General features: G+C 38.2%; 1 protein-coding gene across 4 annotated transcripts in view; it reads right to left on the bottom strand.

The window, feature by feature from the left end:
• Positions 1-4,300: 4,300 nt before the first annotated feature.
• Positions 4,301-18,460, bottom strand: part of chst11 (carbohydrate (chondroitin 4) sulfotransferase 11) — a 58,285-nt gene continuing 44,125 nt past the window's right edge. For all 4 annotated transcript variants that reach the window (XM_067391558.1, XM_067391559.1, XM_067391561.1 and 1 more), the window contains one exon: positions 4,301-8,716. In XM_067391558.1, coding sequence (XP_067247659.1) covers positions 7,862-8,716 — 855 coding nt within the window. In that variant the 3' untranslated portion in view covers positions 4,301-7,861. The remainder of the gene's footprint in view (positions 8,717-18,460) is intronic.

Raw genomic sequence — 18,460 nt, 5'->3', positions numbered from 1 at the left:
AACCAGGGTTGTCAAAAATACAGACTTCGGTACTGAAATGTAAAGCAAATGTGAAGATACCAACATTTCCCCCTAGCATTTTGAGCACTGTTGTCTCAAACACCTCTGATTGGCCATTGTGTTCACAAGCTCAACAGCTATGTCTGTGATTGGCTACAATGATCAACACTTCAAAAACATGTTATAAATAGACGTTCTTCACCGAGCGCTACACATATACACACAGGAACGTTTGAAAGTACGTGTCTGTCAGAGGATCCCTAATATGCGCTGATAGACGCCTGCTTTCAAACGCTTCCATGCGTATCTGTGTAAGCGCTCGGCGAAGAGCGTCTATTCACATGTTTTTGAAGTGTTGATCATCATAGCCAATCACAGACATATCTGTTGAGCACATGAACACAATGGCCAATCAGAGGTGTTTAAGAATCCACTCAACAGTGCTCAGAATGCTGGGGGAAATGCTGGTATTGTCGCATTTTTTAAATTTCAGAATACCGAAGTCGGTACTTTTGACAACCCTATTCCAATCCTCTATGAGTTTCTTTCATATGTGGAACGCAAAAGAAGATATTTTGAAAAATGTCTCTTTTGTCCATGCAATGGGGCCCAATTTGGTTGTTTTGAACCCCATTGACCTTCATTGTGCGAAGATCAAAATATATATTCCACATTTTTTCTTTTGCATTCTCCAGAAGGAAGTCCGTCAAAGAGGTTTGAATCAAAATGAGAGTGAGTAAATGATAATAGAATTTTATTTTTGGGTGAACTGTCATGACTTTAACAGAAATGGCTCGTTTTGATTTTGTTCACTTCAACCTCTTCATCTTAATTCCCAGTACTTGCTAAATTCAGCCATGAGAGAGAAAGATGTCAGCGAAAGTTGTCATTCTCTGTCATGCTTAAGCGCCAACTGAGAGTGGTTTCTGCCATTCAGGTGTGAAATTCCTCCTCGACTGAAGTCAAAGCAAAGGGTTGAAGGAGTTCAACTCTTGTGCAAATGGATTACTATGGATTAATCAAGTATACATCACTGAGAAACACTTCTTAGGGAAATGGATGGACGGAAAATCTTCTAAGCTGCGATTGAACCACAACCAATTTCATCCTTGGGAATTAAGAAACACTTCAGTGAAAATATCTTCCAAGTCTTTAGGTTGGGTTTTAGAGCTCAGAGATTATACCAAATGATAGTAGTTTTCAGCTACGCCTGCATATTAGCAGTAAACAGCGTAGCGGTCCCCAAGGGAACAACATCTAACTTCCAAGCAACATCATCATTTCAGCTCTTCATAGGTTGGATAATGACAGAGAACTGCTGCCAACTTGACCCTGCACGTGTTCGCTGAGAAACCCCAAACCCTGTCGTGATGCCAAGTTTGATGTGGCTGAAGGACCCGGGTTAATTCGGAGGATGAACTTCCCCCAGTGGCAAATGAATTGGTGTATTCTGAGCATAACGGTGGAGGGTGGAGTGGAGGATTCTGGGAGGAGACCATAGCAGGTGCGGTAGCAAAGTTTCATGAGAATTGCACATTCAGCAAGGAAAAAAAACCCAAAGCTCAGGGTGTTCGATGAGAAGTAGGTTTTGGCTGCTGTCTCGCTCTTGACACCAAAGTGACAACCCGCTACTGAAGCACAAAGCTGTGCATGAATCTTTCTTCACAGTGGAGTGACACACATTTCTCTGGCAGCCCAAAACGCAGATCTGTTGCATCTAGGTGACACAAAAGCTTGGCACACTTTTGCGTTTCCTCTTGCATCAAGTCTTCAAAGGTCCCACTTTAAATCTCTCTGGGAAATAGCGGGGCGTTCGTATAACCAGACACATCTGGACTTACCACAAGACCCAAGTGCCAGCACCACAAGGTCAGCAGTATTGTCAAAGATTCAAAAACGTGGCCTTGCTAAGAGGCTAAAAACTGGGGCCTTTGATAAAGTAATGATGATGATATTATTGGGGAGCATCTAGTCTCGCAAAATTACACATTTGACAATTACAGTCTACGTTGCTTTGAAGCTTGTTCCACCCACTTATAAAGGAGCATATTGTTGATCGGCATGTAAAACAACCAACCACAGTTCAGTTTGTTTTTGTATGTGACTGGATTATCTGAAATGGTGATACCAAAATAATAGGCCGGTGTGCGAAAACCTATAGTGTTAAAGCAGAAACGACTAGCCAGAAATGTTGTCTCTCATGTGTGTGAGATTTTCAGACACAGAAACTCAGGTAGGTTTGTGCAGTTTACATATGTTTGCCATGTTTTAAAATCGCATTAAAGAGTTATTTTACCCAAAAATGACGTTAATTACTCGCCCTCATGTTGTTTCAAACCTGTAAGACCTTCGTTCATCTTCGGAGCACAAATATTTTTGATGAAATCAGAGAGGTTTTTTTTTATCTCCCTTCGAAAGAAATGAAATGATCACATTCAAGGTCCAGAAAAGTAGTAAAGACAACGTTAAAACAGTCCACGTGACCACAGTGGTTCAACCTTAATGTTATGAAGTGACGAGAATACTTTTTGTGCACAAAAACAAAACAAAAATAATGACTTTATTCAACAATTTCGTCTCTACCCTGTCATTCTCATATGCAGTTTATGTTAAAGACACATTTCAGAGCTTCAGTGTTTTACATCCAAACGCCGGCTCAGTATTGGCCGGCTCCTGTGTGAGCAATGTGAACAGCGCCTGTTCACAACGAGACTATTTTAACAATGTCTTAAAGGTGCTAAAGAGGATCTTTTCATCGACTGAGAAACCAAAGACTGTTAGTGAGGTTTTGAAATGAGCGCATGCGTAAGTACAACCCCCCCTCCTTCACAGCCCATTATGAGGGAACGCCTCCCAAAACTTGCACGAGTATCGGAACACGAGTGTTTACCACCGGCATTCGCTGTGTCGTGTTAGTGGATTTATTATGTCGGACTCACCGCAGGTAACTCATAATCTGCAGTTGTTACTCCTGTCTCCTGACAAAAACATCGCATGCGGCGCCTGTGGAGTGTGGAAAGTTACTGGAGCGCGCAGCCGCACTCGTCTCTCACAAGGAACGTCACGGCAGTGATTGACAAGACAGAGGGTCAACCGTTTACGCGATTGGCTGATGTTTTTAAGGCCCTACCTCGTGCACAGATGATGTATATTGATATTATTCCTTTCAGTGCACCTAATAAATAGTCTTTTATCAATTAGTTAAGACAGTTTCAAGTAATATTGCAAAAATGTATAAAACAAAACATCATCTTTAGCACCTTTAACTACTCCAGACCATGAATGTGGTAATTTTATTGCTTTCTATGGGAGATAAAAAAAAAAAAAAAACTCTCATATTTCATCAAAAATGTCTTCATTTGTGTTGCGAAGATGATCAAAGGCCTTGCGAATTTGGAACAACATGAAAGTAATCAATGACAGAAATTTAATTTTTGGGTGAACTAACCCTTTAAGTGCCTCAAATAAAACTATTATAATGCTATAACCTGGCAAAGCCAGTCATTAGTTCCTCCTCAAAAGCGCTTGTAGCAATTTAGAACTGGCTTTTAAAAAACACCAGTAGATCCACAATACTGTTATTCTCTCACATGCTCAGTAACAGCTGCTGAATCTACAGTGCAACACACTGTTTTTATAATATCAGAATTATAATAACACAGAACAACCAGTGTATTCTTTTTCCCAAGTGACAGACTCTCATAAGGTGGTTCTTTTTCAATAATCATAAGCATACAGAACAATCAGTGTCGTCCCTCTGCAGTTAGATATATCGGTTTTTCCGCACCCTGATGATTAGTTGTTTTTAAACAATCGGTCGGCGGTGAAATTAATAGCTTTTATCGGCTTATACCAATTATTGGTTGATGCATCAGTGCATCCCTACTTGTTTCCATGTTTTCTTTTTCAAGCACACGTCAAACTCTACCAGCTGAGCTACAGGAGACATAAATGGCTTTAAACTGCATAATAAGCTCACAGACAAACTTAAATGTTGTTTATCCAAATGTGAGGGTTTATATTCAGCCTCTGTTCATTTTGAATAAGTCTCATTAAATCCTTGGGATTTAAAGAACTTTGTAATTGAACAAATCCCCTATACGAAACCGTTAGAAGGGCCGTGTTGCGCAGGATTCAAAGAAAGATTTGATGTTTACCTATAGATCGTCCTAGCATAAAACCATGCCAAATGAGGAGGAACAACTGTGTTAAAAAGATCCCTTTAACAAGTGACAACATGTTCACTCGAGTTTAATGATTATGTGGAGACAGAGACAGTGACAAATTGGCCGCTAAGGGTTTCAGTTTCAGCTTTATTGAGAAAACAGAAGAGAGAAAGAGATAGAGAGAGTGTTTGAGCGCGTTCTCCAGGGAGCGCATTGATCTGACAGTTCACTTGGTTTGTATTTTTCCCATTTACAGAGCGAGGGTCCGGCCCGTGACCCGGCGGAGTCCGTCCTGAATACCGAGGAGGAATAAATAAATAAATTAGACTGCGAATGGTTTGAGAAGAAAGTTAGCAGAGGCTCACAGAAAACCAATACGGCAACATTGAACCAATGTATACATTGATTATTAAACAGGCACATAGAGAAATGGGTAAGCCATGTGAGCGTCTGTGGATGGTGAGCCTAGCTGTTCTGTAGTGTGAAAACTTAGCTAAGTTAGCTAAATATGGTAAAAGCTCCATCTGGGAATTTCCTCAGCTGGAAGCATGAATCATAAAGAAAATCATGTTTTTTTTTTTGTTTGTTTGTTTCTAAAAATGCAGTTGCATGCAATGAGAGTGAGCTGTATTACATGTGATAGAGTGACAGTTTGAAAGGCACTGTGCCTGCTAATGTGGGCGCTAATGCGTTTATTAGCGTGGCTGTCGTGTGGGCGCTAATGAGGCTGTACCGTGTTTGTTGTTACAGAACAAATGAAATAAACAGTTTTGAAAAATGGAGAAACCATTCAGGCACACTTTGTTTTCTGAGCTGATGATTAAAAAAAGCTTTGCTTCAGATTCATTTCCTGTTCTGACGAAGAGGATAGAAGAGATTTTTCAGGCCTTCTAAGAACAACAAGGTTTTGTGTGTCTTTTGTTAAGGAAAATATGCTAAATTTATCTACTGGAGTTTTTGTCCTAACCAGCCAATCAGTTACCATAATTACTAGATGACAACTCGTTTAAAAGAAATGAGTTTTGTAATTATGACTCTGACAAATCCATGAACGGTTTTACTGGTTTCTTTTTGAGTTAGGATAAGATTTAGGAAAAGCAGCATGATAAAGCAATAGCAGCAGAAATAGAGTGAAGAAGAGGGAGAAAGAGATTAAAGCTGATAACTAGGGGTGTAACGATATTCAAAGCGAACCGAAAAAACGCGATACACCGCCCATATACGTACCGCGTACCCCCTGCTGCCCCGCCCAGCCCTGGCCCACTGGATCTACACGACGAATCCAGCATTGTAGCCTAACCACCAATAATTGCAATAAGCTCTGTGTTTTTTATTACTTCCAATCAGAAACAAAGTGTCATCTTTCAAATTCTGTCCATTTTGTTACGAAATTCAAACAAAAAATGACGTTTTGATGTGGCGTGACAAATCACTGTACAGGCGCCTCAGTTCAGGCGGGGGCGCAAGTGAACGCGATCATCTCTTCCTCTTACAGAATACACATGAATGAATATCCGAAGGTATGTTGAAAGATAAACTACAAATTACTGAAACGTATCATATCTTGTGTAATCGCTCAATCAGTGTCTCAGTGGCAGAAAGCTGTAAATAAATCAGCTTGTGTCACGTAGCATTTACCTCAGGGAGTCAGTTAGTTCGCCAGAGAAATTAACGCTTTCGCTAATATGCTCTATATTAGCCTATATATATTCATTATATTCTATTTAACCTGTTAGTGATGTCTTGATTATTTGATGTGTTTAAATAAATCTGTCATGACAGCCACTGTGTAAATGATATTTCAACAACGAATTGGAGTAAAAACTATTTTAAAATTAGATTTAGAAGTTACTGCAAAAATGTGCAGTTTACAAGTTTGCATACAATTTATTTAAATGTTAATTATTATATCTAAAAATAATTAGCACCTGAATTTAGGCTAATAGTTTGAGCTCTGAACCTTTAGTAATGTTCAAGTAAGGGCTCCCTATATAGTTTAAAGCATTACCAGAGATCATTTTTATACCCTTAAGAAACTTTTACTTATAATTGAATTCATTTAAAGACAGACACAATTTGTTCAGTAAACTACTGTTTAGTTTTCTCCCCCTGCTTTACTTACGAACCGTCAGTTTTGTGTATCGTTACACCCCTACTGATAACATGGCTTAGCTCTGACAGATTTTTTTTCTTCTCATTTGCTTTTTTTTTTGCCTCGTTTTACACTCTGCATTAATAAGGGGCTTCCTCAAGTGCGTGTGGTCTTCATTAAAGACCCTGCTCTACAGGACTTGAAATCTTGCTAATCAGCACTTACTTATTCAGGTCAAATAAACCCAGGACTTTTCCTAAAAAGCAGAGAGATGTGGGAGAGAGAAAGCTGAAAGAAGCCTTTAGCCGTTACCTTTGCCAGAGTGAAGATTTGGTACAGACAAAAACATTGAGATAAAGCACTTGGACACACCCACTTGTGGCCGTCACGCACATAAATAAGCAATTTTTATAATTTTCGTGCATAGTCAAAGCAAATCATGGTCATAAAAGACAGTTTGCTAAATTAAAGGGTGTTCCTTTAAACTTCTCAAATTGGGAAAGACATTTAAATCATCTAATGGATGGAGCAGACTTGCCTGCTTTTTCTTTCTCTCTCTCTCTCTCTCAAATGCACACAACTGTGTGAAACTTTCCCATGAGAACAGCTCAGAAAACAAAGTCCTGCCCGTTTCCGTACACCAGTCACAAAAAACCAGCGAGGTATCCCAGCAACTGTGTTCTGCATATGAGGCGAGAAGAAATATGAACAAATTATAACAATTAAACCTCTAGCGCTAAGCTGATTTCCTTTCCTGGAAACAAAATATTAAGTCTTTCCCATCTCTATTTCACACAGTAATTCAAATAACATTATAACGTGCTGCTCGCAGCAACTTTTCCCATTATAAACAAATACAAAATAAAACAAAACACCCAAAATCCTTAAATTTTCCAAAGACCAACCAAGGGAGGAGGGGTTGTGGGAACAGTGTGCTTGAGGCCATCCCGCAGTGACCTCTGACCTCCCGACTGCTACAGATGCTCCCTGACTGAACCAGTGGGCGGAGCCCATGCCGGTCACTCACAAATGGGCACGCCCCTTCAGGAAGGCATCATTCATTGCCTCTTTTTTTTGTCATTCTTATTTTAGCGTGCATCTTCAAATATGCACCGTATAAATACACACACACACAAAGGCCGTCTGAGTATGGGAGAGAAGCGAGGGAACTTCCAAAGAGAACAAGAAATTAGAAGTGGGGAACCGATTGTATCTCAAGTCTTATTATTAGTCTAGGCGCTCCTTTCTTTGAAGCTTCGATAATGGCGATGGCTGGCTGAGTATATTAATAGATAAACCAGTTGAGCAGGTACAGCTCATATTGCTTTTGATGTTTGGGAACAGGAGCCTTTACATTGATAATGTACAACTACATCAGGACTTCAGTCTCAAAAGACCACTTTCGAGCGGTCCACGCTTTTGCAGTTGACCGACAGCTCCTTGGTTGTCTCGAAATAAAGCAACCGTCCCAGCGGATATAAATACAATTTTACATTTAGGTGCTTGGTTGATTCCCCGCCTGTGTCTTTCAGCCACGGCCATTCTCCCATTGTTCAACCTCGTTGAACGAGCTCGGATCGTGTGCGCAACTGCGAATGTGTGTTTACTGCAGTTTTAGGTAGCTGGGAATAGAGTAGTTGTACATAAGAAAGTCCAGTTTGTAGAGCTGGTAGAGTTGGCTTTGCTGCTGGGAGCTGATGTTGTTGAAAAACATGGCCGCCATTTGGTCGGTGGTACGGGTGGATTTGGCATACGACGGGAAGTGCAATGAGTCGCCCACCCCTGCCAGCTTGAGCACGTAGTTGGCATCCTCCTCCAGAGTCTCGTACTTGCCCACCAGGTCGTAATGGATGTGGCAGGGGTGGCAGAGCGAGTAGACCGTCTGCCAGTGTTCGTTGAGCGGAGCTTCTCTCTGAGTGCCTGGGTCCACCAGGTACTCGGCGAACTCCTGGAACTTCACGTCGGCGCCGCTCTGCAATGCCTCAGCTGTGGCGTTCTTGCGGTACCGCCGCACGATCTTTGTCCCGTAGCGCTTGTGGAATGAGGTGTTGTAGCGGAGCGTGAACTTGTTGCGGTAGGCCGACACCAACCGCTCAAAGGGCTCGCGCACGAAGAGGAACTTGAGGTAGTTCTTGAGCCGGTGGTTGATATCGGGGATGCTGTACTGGTTGAGGGTCTTGAGGTTGGAGGGGACGTGGGCCTCGTTGGACGGAATCTCCATGGGGTCGCTGTACTTGCCCCGACCGCTCAGCACCATCATGACCCGCTTCCAGTTGGTGCAGGCCACCTTGGGCACGTAGCAGTAGATGAGCTCGTGCTCCTCGTCCACCACTAGGTGCTTGAGGTCGCTGGGGGTCAGGACGCGCCGCTTGCGGCTGGACGCGCTGTGTGCACGACACGTGTCCACCACCTGATCCCGCCGGGCCTGATGCAACACCGCCGCCGCTGAGAACTCAGCCTGAAAAAAGAGAAGAACGAAATCAGGTACAGTAGCTCAAGCATAGCACTGGCAACACCAAGGACATTGGTTCGATTCCTAGGGAATGCATGAACTGATAAAATGTAGACCTTTAGTTAAAAGCATCAGGCACATGCATAAATGTGAATGTAAATGTAAAGGCTCATTTCCCACGTGCCATTTAAAGACCATAAATCAGCAGGCTGCTCTACAGGGGAAAGTTTGGCACCAGACAATATCATTAAAATCTTAGCTTAAATCTTCTACAGCAGAGGCACTTAATTCTGCTCCTGGAGACCTTCCTTCCTGCACAGTTTAGTTTTAACCCTTCAAAGTTTAGTCCTGTAATTTCAAAGCAAATTATTCAAATATTATCTTGAGACTATTTACTCTGTGTTAAGTTGATTTTGATTTCCTACTTTTTAAAACTTTGGCTGTCAATAAAATAAAATAATTGTGACTGATCTTGTGAATTTTACCTCTTTATAAGAATGCAAAATGAAATTTGAAATGAACTTTCACAACCCACAAATAAATTTTGATACAAAATACTTCAAATTGTAATGCAGTATTCTTTGCAGATAAAACAATCCCAAAATGCATTGCAACAAACTCAGTCGGGGGGGGGGGGGGGGCTGTTTGGGGCTGGGAATCATCCAAGATGGCGGACAAAGTTGAAATAAGTATGCTTGGTGCCTTCCTGTATTTTTATTCTTTGTCTTGTTAGCTTAGCAACTTGTAACATCATATTTCATCCTGTAGGCTTCACGTGAGCAGTGCTGCTATTCTGGGCTGTGTATCCTATTTAAGAATGCTCCTAAAATCCTGAACTTCTTCCACCCTTTAACAAAAGCAGTGAACAAACAGCAGCTCACCACATCAAAGAAACCCAAGACTTGTGAAAAGTTCTGCTGAAGGCCTGAGGGAGTGAAAGCGGAATCTTGCTGCGCTGTGTTGACCCTTCCCTCAATGTGCTCAATAGGGGCCAAAAGTTAAAGGTCAGTCTTACAGGTCAGTGGTGAATTTATGACTACCAATGCAGTATTTAGCATCTATTTAGGAGGTTATCTATCTATCTATCTATCTATCTATCTATCTATCTATCTATCTATCTATCTATCTATCTATCTATCTATCTATCTATCTATCTATCTATCTATCTATCTATCTATCTATCTATCTATCTATCTATCTATCTATCTATCTATCTATCTATCTATCTTTAGTAGTAGCTATCAAGCTCTAGTTTCACTAGGTTTCATCAAGTTTCTACATGTTGGATGCAATTTAACATTTAAAAAGAGAACAGCACTGTACACTTCTCCAAAATCATTATTCCAACCTACAGCCACCCACATACTGTCTCTCTCTCTCTCTCTCTCTCTCTCTCTCTCTCTCTCTCTCTCTGTAGCCTTTTTTGCTCTCGTTTATACACACCCACTCTCATCAGTTTGAGCGCTCTGCTTCAGTGGAATTTTCCCAGAGTTTTGTGTACAGTATTTAAGACAGTTTCAAAGATTCCTAGAAGAAAGCACCTTGCATAACCTTATCAGCAGGTAAACTAACATGGAAACAGAAATCATGTCTTTGCAGGTACAGAACATAAGTTTAGGGTGTGCAGACATTTATTCTTAAATGGATAGTTAAATGGATGTCATGTTGTTCCAAACCTGTATGACTTTGTAAAATATATCACAAAATTCCTATTGATTACTTTTATTGTTTGTCATTTTTGAAGCTTGACAGCATCCATCTCCGCCCACTTTCATTGTGCGGAAAAGAGCAGCGGGAACAATTCATTGAATGTCTCCTTTTGTGTTCCGCTGAAGAAAGAAATTCATACAGGTTTGGAACGAAATGAGTAAATGATGACAAAATTTAGACTTTTGTAGGGCTGCAGTCGACAAAACATTAGTCAATAAGAAGAGGTTTGACCAAATTTTAATTGGTTGGTTGGCCGCAGGAGAAAAAAAAAAAAAAAAAAAACTTGAAATCCAAAGTATGAGATCATTTTGAGAGGGTAAAGAATGACCCCAAAAAAGTGTCAAGCAATCTCAGCAGGCAATTCATTCATGCATTATCATTTGAGACATATAAGTAGCCTAACGTTTTCCACTTTACATGGCTTCTCGATCTAATGTTAACCTAGATAAATGTGCGCTATTATTAGGCGAATATCTGAGTGTTCGTGCCAAGTGTGGGAGTAAATTAGTACGATACACAAACATGACGGTTCGGTACATGCCTCGGTATTGAAGTCATGGTTTGGTACAGCAGTGGGGAGAAAACTAAACATAAAATTGCGTATTTCTTCTTTTTTATTAAACAGTGGTTTATTGAACAAATGTCTCTTTTTCAAAAAAAGTGTCTTCATTTTTGAAATATAATCATTTACACAGTTACTTGTTTTCAGGACAAATTTATTTAAACTTATATGAAATAATTAAGACATAACTAACAGGTGAAGTAAACATATAAGCTAATATTTAGTGAAATGCTCTCCTCTAGAGTTCATTTCTCTAGTGAAATAACATGCTGTGGACACTAAATGACTTGCCTGAGGTAAATGTAACTCTACGTGAGATATTATTCTTGATGTTTTTACGTGGTTGAAGCACAGGTTGAGCGATTACACGCATATCTAGATAATCTGTTCTTCTTCTTCTGCGCTTTTTCCTGTTGTGGCGGTTAGCAAACAGTGTTGCATTATCATGCACGCCCCCTTCTGGACTGGGGCGTGGATCGCCTGTGACTGATTGTATTCATCGTCTGACTGTATGCGCTCAACCGTGACATCCGTACCGTATGCCTTAAATGAACAGTTGATTAGGAAAATCTTTCCAAAAAAACTGTTCCATTACATTTTTTATAGAAGTGATGCATTTCATTTGGGCGTGTTAGAAATGTGTGTTTCCCAGTTTATGGCCGACAGGCAGCGTTTCCATGTCTTGTAAGAATTAATTACAATGAATAATGAAATGAATTCTCTCTAACACACTCAGTAGCTCCATTAAATTGTTAAAACTCTTCACAGAGCCTCATCAGTAGCAGGCGAGTGTTTTGAAATGCCGAGAGCTTTTCTGGGAAGCGCAGTCTCTTCATACATATATAGCTAATGATATAGTGTCCACTCCAGTTCCTGCAGACATGTCAGGACTTTGGTAATTGAAAACCTTGATATAAAAGCTTGAGCTGGTTTTCCTGCCATCGGCCCTGAATTCCATTATGCAGGGGTATAGATAGGAGAAATGGGGTTATAAGAGGTAGAAAAGGAGGTGAAGAGCGGTAAATCTGAGGCAAGTTAAGGTTCTGTGATTTCTGGTTTCTTTCCCTGAAAAACCTCTGCAGTTCTTTTGTGGTTCATTTTCTACAAATCCGTTTTCTGCATTCTTCTCCTCTTTCTCTGATCTCAAACACAATTGATCATGGCATCCGTACGTCCACAGGGCCAGTTCAAAGCACAGAGTGTTTGTGATCGTGAGCTGTGTTTTGAGAGGTCTAACAACAGCTACACATGTCATTGACCAAAGCTACATTCACTCAGTCGGTGTTCGGGATTTACAATCATATTTACCAACAGATGTGACTCTCAAATAGCCCTGTTCATACAACAGCCTACAGGAGCATCTCGTCTGTCTGGATGAATATCTCATAAAATAAAGTCAAGCCCCTTTTTTATTGTCACAATAGATATGAATAATGACTGTAATCATAGTGACAGTGATGAGAGTAAATATCAAACATGATGACTTTCATAATGCCAGAAAGTTGTGGTCGGCCAATATATCACCAATGTTGACACTGTAGAGCAACTTCAAATCCTACATTTCAACCCTTTGTGTTTATTTGTTATTTAAAAAAAAAAAAACAGAAATTGCTTAAATTGTTTATCATGTATTTTTTTCATACTGGTTAATATCCAAATTAATTATTTTGTAATTATGTCAAAAAAAAAGCATTGAAAGTATAAAATATTTCTTACAGATAATTTTTATTTATCAAGTTCAAATTATTATTTTTTTATTGATTATTTAAAATTATTTTGGTAATTATTATATAAAAATATTTATTTTATAGCAGCAATATTGTGCATATAAGTTTAAGGTTATAAAGGTCAAATATTTTTTTTAATATTGATTAATTTGATCATGAATTATTTCAGATATTTTCAAGGTTTATTTTTGTATTATGTAAAATAAATGATAATTTGTTGTACATCTAGTCTATAAATCTTTTAAACATTTTTTTTATTCAGTTTAAAATTTCAAATATATTAGTAACAATTATATTTATATTTGAAGTATTTGAAATGAAATTGAATGTTATGCATCTAAAATTATTTAAACATATTGATTATTTGTTTATTTATATTGATTAACTATCAAATATTTTAGTAAATATTATTTTTATTTATTTATGCAGTGTTGTGCAAATGTTATTTATCATTTTAATATATATATATATATATATATATATATATATATATATATATATATATATATATATATATAAACAGCTTTTCAGACACTCACCTGTTTTAAATAAATAAATAAATAAATAAAAAACATTGATTGACCACAACTAAAAAAAATCTTCATAGTAAAAGGACTAAAACATGCTTTCAATCTTCATATATTGAGTAATATTTAAGGCAGTCACTTCATTTATGGAATGTAACACGACTGTGTGTAAACAGAACCAGCACCATATCCTAACTGAGGCTAGCGTTCACAGGTTTTGTAATCTATTCTTTCCTTTCTTTCTCCTGTGCTCACACAGATCCAGCATCAATCTTTTACACGCTCTTTCACCTTGTTATCACAGAGCAGACAAGGATACTAAGATATATTGTCTCTCTCTCACCCTATCTTTCTTTGTTTCTCTCTCTATCCCTCAGTATCTCTCTCTCAGACAAAAACACACGTTCACATGGTGCTTCTGTCAGTCTGTAGATGCCCTGAGCTAATTTATTCCCAGCACACCAAACACAGCTAGCTGCTCTCCACCGCAATTAGATAGCTGGAATGCATTCGCATTACAATAATTCCAGAATGACACACACACACACACACACACAGATACCTGCTGAAACTCTGGCAGATGTTTATGTGAACGAACATATTTGCATTCATTAGTAAGATGCATTAACAAAGGTTCAGCATGCAACAATTAAATTATTTAACAGGCGAATATGTCGAATAATGAGTTCAAAAACATATTTTTCCAAAAGTACCCTTAATTTATTTGTTAAACTTTAATGAGGAAAAAATTACCACGCACACCTTTAATGAGATTCAAATCCCACAGTAAAACACAGCTGGCTGTAGCCTGCGGTAATTGTAACATTTTGTCAAGTCGATGCGCTACAACAGAGCGTTGAGAGCAGATATGAGCGAGTGTGTTTGTGTGCACTCACGTTTATCTGCACCACGTTCAGACTTTCCTGAAATAGAGAGACTGTGAAACACCGTATGAAGCAAACATAAACAGCACCAGGAGCAAAGCATTAATAAGCATATATTCAAAGCGTCTGTATGCCCACCAGAGAGAGTGGCAATATATGGGCCCTGTGGATTTTTAGAAAGTAAACTCTCTCAAAAATACTTTTCAAACTCTAATTTACCTTATTTGTCTACAAATAATGTTCAGCCTTGGAAATAAATGGATTGCAAGGAGAATTCTTTCATGAAAATCATAATGAATTCCGTGACATTTCCACCCTATCTCAAATGATGCAAATGAAGATTTAAAATTAGCAAAACCTGGTAGACAACTTTTTATTATATTATATTATATTAATTATATTATATTATATTATATTATATTATATTATATTATATTATATTATATTATATTATATTATATTATATTATATTATATTATTATACATATATTTTTTTGAAGTCTTGTTGAAAGTTGAAATCTGTTAGTTTGCATAAAAATCAACCTGTTCCTGTAATCGAAGATACACCCACTAATGTCTCAGTGAAAGTTTGCAGCTTATGATTTTTAGGAGGTTCATCCTCGGTCACTAACGGTCATAAAGCAGGTTGTGATTTGACCCGTGCGACCGCGGCGAACTCAGAAGCTCTCAGTCTGGCTCTTATAAGCGTGAGATGAATTATTAAAGAAAGTCAAAGCCTTCTCCTCTCTCATCCTTCCCTCCATCTGTCCCAGCACTGAGATTTATCATCCATTTATATGAGCTCAGAGAGAGAGATTAGCACACTCAGAGGGCTGAAGTTTAACTCCGAGAATAAATTTGATTTCCTTGCTGGAGAGGTCCGCAATAAAACGAATAGACCGGGTCAAATTTTCAGAATTGGATTCAAATCAGTTTGCACTATACATATAAGATATACATTAACATTTATATTATATTATATTATATTATATTATATTATATTATATTATATTATATTATATTATATTATATTATATTATATTATATTATATTATATTACATTATATTATATTATATTATATTATATTATATTATATTATATTATATTATGTAAAATGTTATATGATATTTTAAAGAAATTATGGTTACGCTTTATTTTAAGGTCTCCTTTTTACCATGTAATCATATTAATATGAACAACATGTACTTACTATAGGGTTAGGGTTAGGAATAGAGTTTGGTTTGGGGTTAGTTGCATGTAATTATGCATAATTTACTGTTATTACTATAGTAAGTACATGTAACATACATAACAAGGACACTGTAAAATATACTGTTACCAAAATTATCTATATATAAATGTCACGTCTGTTTTAAGTCTTGTTTATGTTCAAGTTTTCATGTCTTTTTGTAATCAGCTGTTGCTGAGTTTTGTAAAGTTCTGTTCATATCAAGTTTAAGTCTTCAATTTAGTTCTGTTAGTTTTTATATCATGTTTATCATTTTTCAGTACATGACAACTAGACAAGGCAAACATGGAGGCTTATATTAATATATAATACACTGCCTGGCAAAAAAAAAAAAAAAAAGTCGCTGTTTGGATTTAAATATGCATATACATAAGAGTCTATGACTGGATCATTATTACAGTGATTATGTTTTAACATGTTATATGTTTGGGAACAGTTCTTCTAACTCTAACTGATGGAGTGTGTAGCTTTTCATTTCTTAAACAACCATGTCAGAAGACGTATCCTGGCCATATTCCATGATTCATCAGGCTCAAATTGTGAAAGAATGGATCAGAGAGCATGAAGAATCATTTTCACACAGGAATTGGCACCTCTCAGTCCAGACCTTAAATTCATTGAAAGTCTTTGGGATGTGCTGGAGGAGACTTTACAGAGTGCTCACCTCTTGCATTGTCAATGCAAGATCTTGTCTAAAATAGGATGCACCTCTTGATGGAAATAAATGTTGTGATGTTATTTCCATCAAGAGGTACATACATTTTTGGTCAAGATCTTCCTATATGGTTGTTTAAGAAATGAAAAGCTACACACTCCATCAATTAGGGTTAAAAGAACTGTTCCCAGTCATAGACTCTTTAAGTATTTGCCAATGTAAATCGACTTTTTAGGGTGGGCAAGCAGTGTATATATTACTAATAGGGATGTGATAAAGATTAAAGGTGCCCTAGAATTAAAAATTGAATTTATCTTGGCATAGTTAAATAACAAGAGTTCAGTACATGGAAATGACATACAGTGAGTCTCAAACATCATTGTTTCCTCCTTCTTATATAAATCTCATTTGTTTAAAAGACCTCAGAAGAACAACATAACACCGACTGTTACGTAACAGTCGGGATCATTAATATGTACGCCCCCAATATTTGCATATGCCAGCTCATGTTCAAGGCATTACACAAGGGCAGCCAGTATTAACGTCTGGATCTGTGCACAGCTGAATCATCAGACTAGGTAAGCAAGCAAGAACAACAGCAAAAAATGGCAGATGGAGCAATAATAACTGACATGATCCATGATTACATGATATTTTTAGTGATATTTGTAAACTGTCTTTCTAAATGTTTCGTTAGCATGTTGCTAATGTACTGTTAAATGTGGTTAAAGTTACCATCGTTTCTTACTGTATTTACAGAGACAAGAGAGCCGTTCCTATTTTCATTTTTAAACACTTGCAGTCTGTATAATTCATAAACACAACTTCATTCTTTATAAATCTCTCCAACAGTGTGTAATGTTAGCTTTAGCCACGGAGCATAGCCTCAAACTCATTCAGAATCAAATGTAAACATCCAAATAAATACTATACTCACGCGATTAGACATCCTGCATGACGAACACTTTGTAAAGATCCATTTTGAGGGTTATATTAGCTGTGTGAACTTTGTTTATGCACTGTTTAATGCAAGCGCGAGCTCCTGGGGTGGAGAGCTCGCGATTTAAAGGGGCTGCAACCTGAATCGGCGCATTTCTAATGATGCCCCAAAATAGGCAGTTAAAAAAATTAATTAAAAAAAATCTATGGGGTATTTTGAGCTGCAACTTCACAGACACATTCAGGGGACACCTTAGACTTATATTACATCTTGTAAAAAAAAACATTCGATGGCACCTTTAAAATGTGATGAGATTTCTCGTTGAGGTGAAAAGCTGTCTCGTGATATCGCTATCACAGAGCTGAGGGTGAAATTAGCACAGAATATGCCACCGCTACATTTACAATACGCCTCCACTGTCGTTTTTTTTTTTTTTTTAAAAACCCCATCTAATTTAATTGGATAACAGTTGCTTCAATCCAATCCAGCTCATCCAACACGAGCAGCGTGTCGTACATAGTGCAGCAGGAATCAGAGATCACTGATCACGCTACGAACTGTCTTATCTTGTAGAATGTATGCTTAGCTCAGCACCGCTGCTCCCTATACACAGAGTACATGTGATTGCGAAATCAAAAGCGAAGCATGCATTCAAACGCGATTTCAATACCCCGCATATTTAAAGCAGCTCCCTGATGCATGAAATTATCTCCCAATATGAAAGCTATCTTAGGCTGGGCTGTGTAGTTGTGACCATCTCTTAGCTCTCTATCATAATGAAGAAAAGATAGAGTACTTTGATTATGGTTGCACTTATTGTTTGCACTTAAGATTAAGACTGTTCTATGATCAATTTGTGGAAAGGAGTTCAGTTAGGAGGTCAAAAGTTGTAGAAGCTCATAAATCATGTACATTTCAAGAGTCTCATGTGAAATCACACAGGAGAGAAGCCAGTCAGTTGAGTTTGTGGCATAAGCTTTTACAGTGCTTGAGTATTGTTGTCTTTTAATGCATATCATAATTCATACTCAGAAAACAGAAGTGAAATGGCGTTCATTACAAGATGATCAGTTAAAACGTTTCAAATGCACCTGCAGACTATTTTTCTAGTCATGTATCGGGTCATGAGCTGACTGTCTCATCACGCCCCTGATTAAAATGTTATTTCATGCCTGCAGAAAATGTGCATACTGTCATAGAAGTTGAACAAATGCTAGCATGCTGTTCCAAACCTAGAAGAAAATTCATTTGTTTTTACAAGCCTTAATAGAATCTAAACGTCTAAATCATATCCTGCAGAATTCGCCCATTACAGCGCCGACCCGTCAAGCCGGCAGCCGCTGTTGCTGTGGCGATGATGACTCATGCCTGCTGCGCTGTGGTTGTGAGCGGCCAGCGAGTCCAGCTGAGCACTGCGCTAGTTTGAGCGTGTGTGTGCGTCTGTCTGTATTTGCTCAGTAAACACCAAACTGCATGCCAGCTCTCAGAGTCCTGC

Source organism: Chanodichthys erythropterus, chromosome 8 (assembly GCF_024489055.1).
Source record: "Chanodichthys erythropterus isolate Z2021 chromosome 8, ASM2448905v1, whole genome shotgun sequence".
NCBI classification, from domain to species: Eukaryota; Metazoa; Chordata; class Actinopteri; order Cypriniformes; family Xenocyprididae; genus Chanodichthys; species Chanodichthys erythropterus.
The sequence above is the reverse complement of the archived record's forward strand: the minus strand, read 5'-3'. Positions and strand labels throughout refer to the sequence as shown.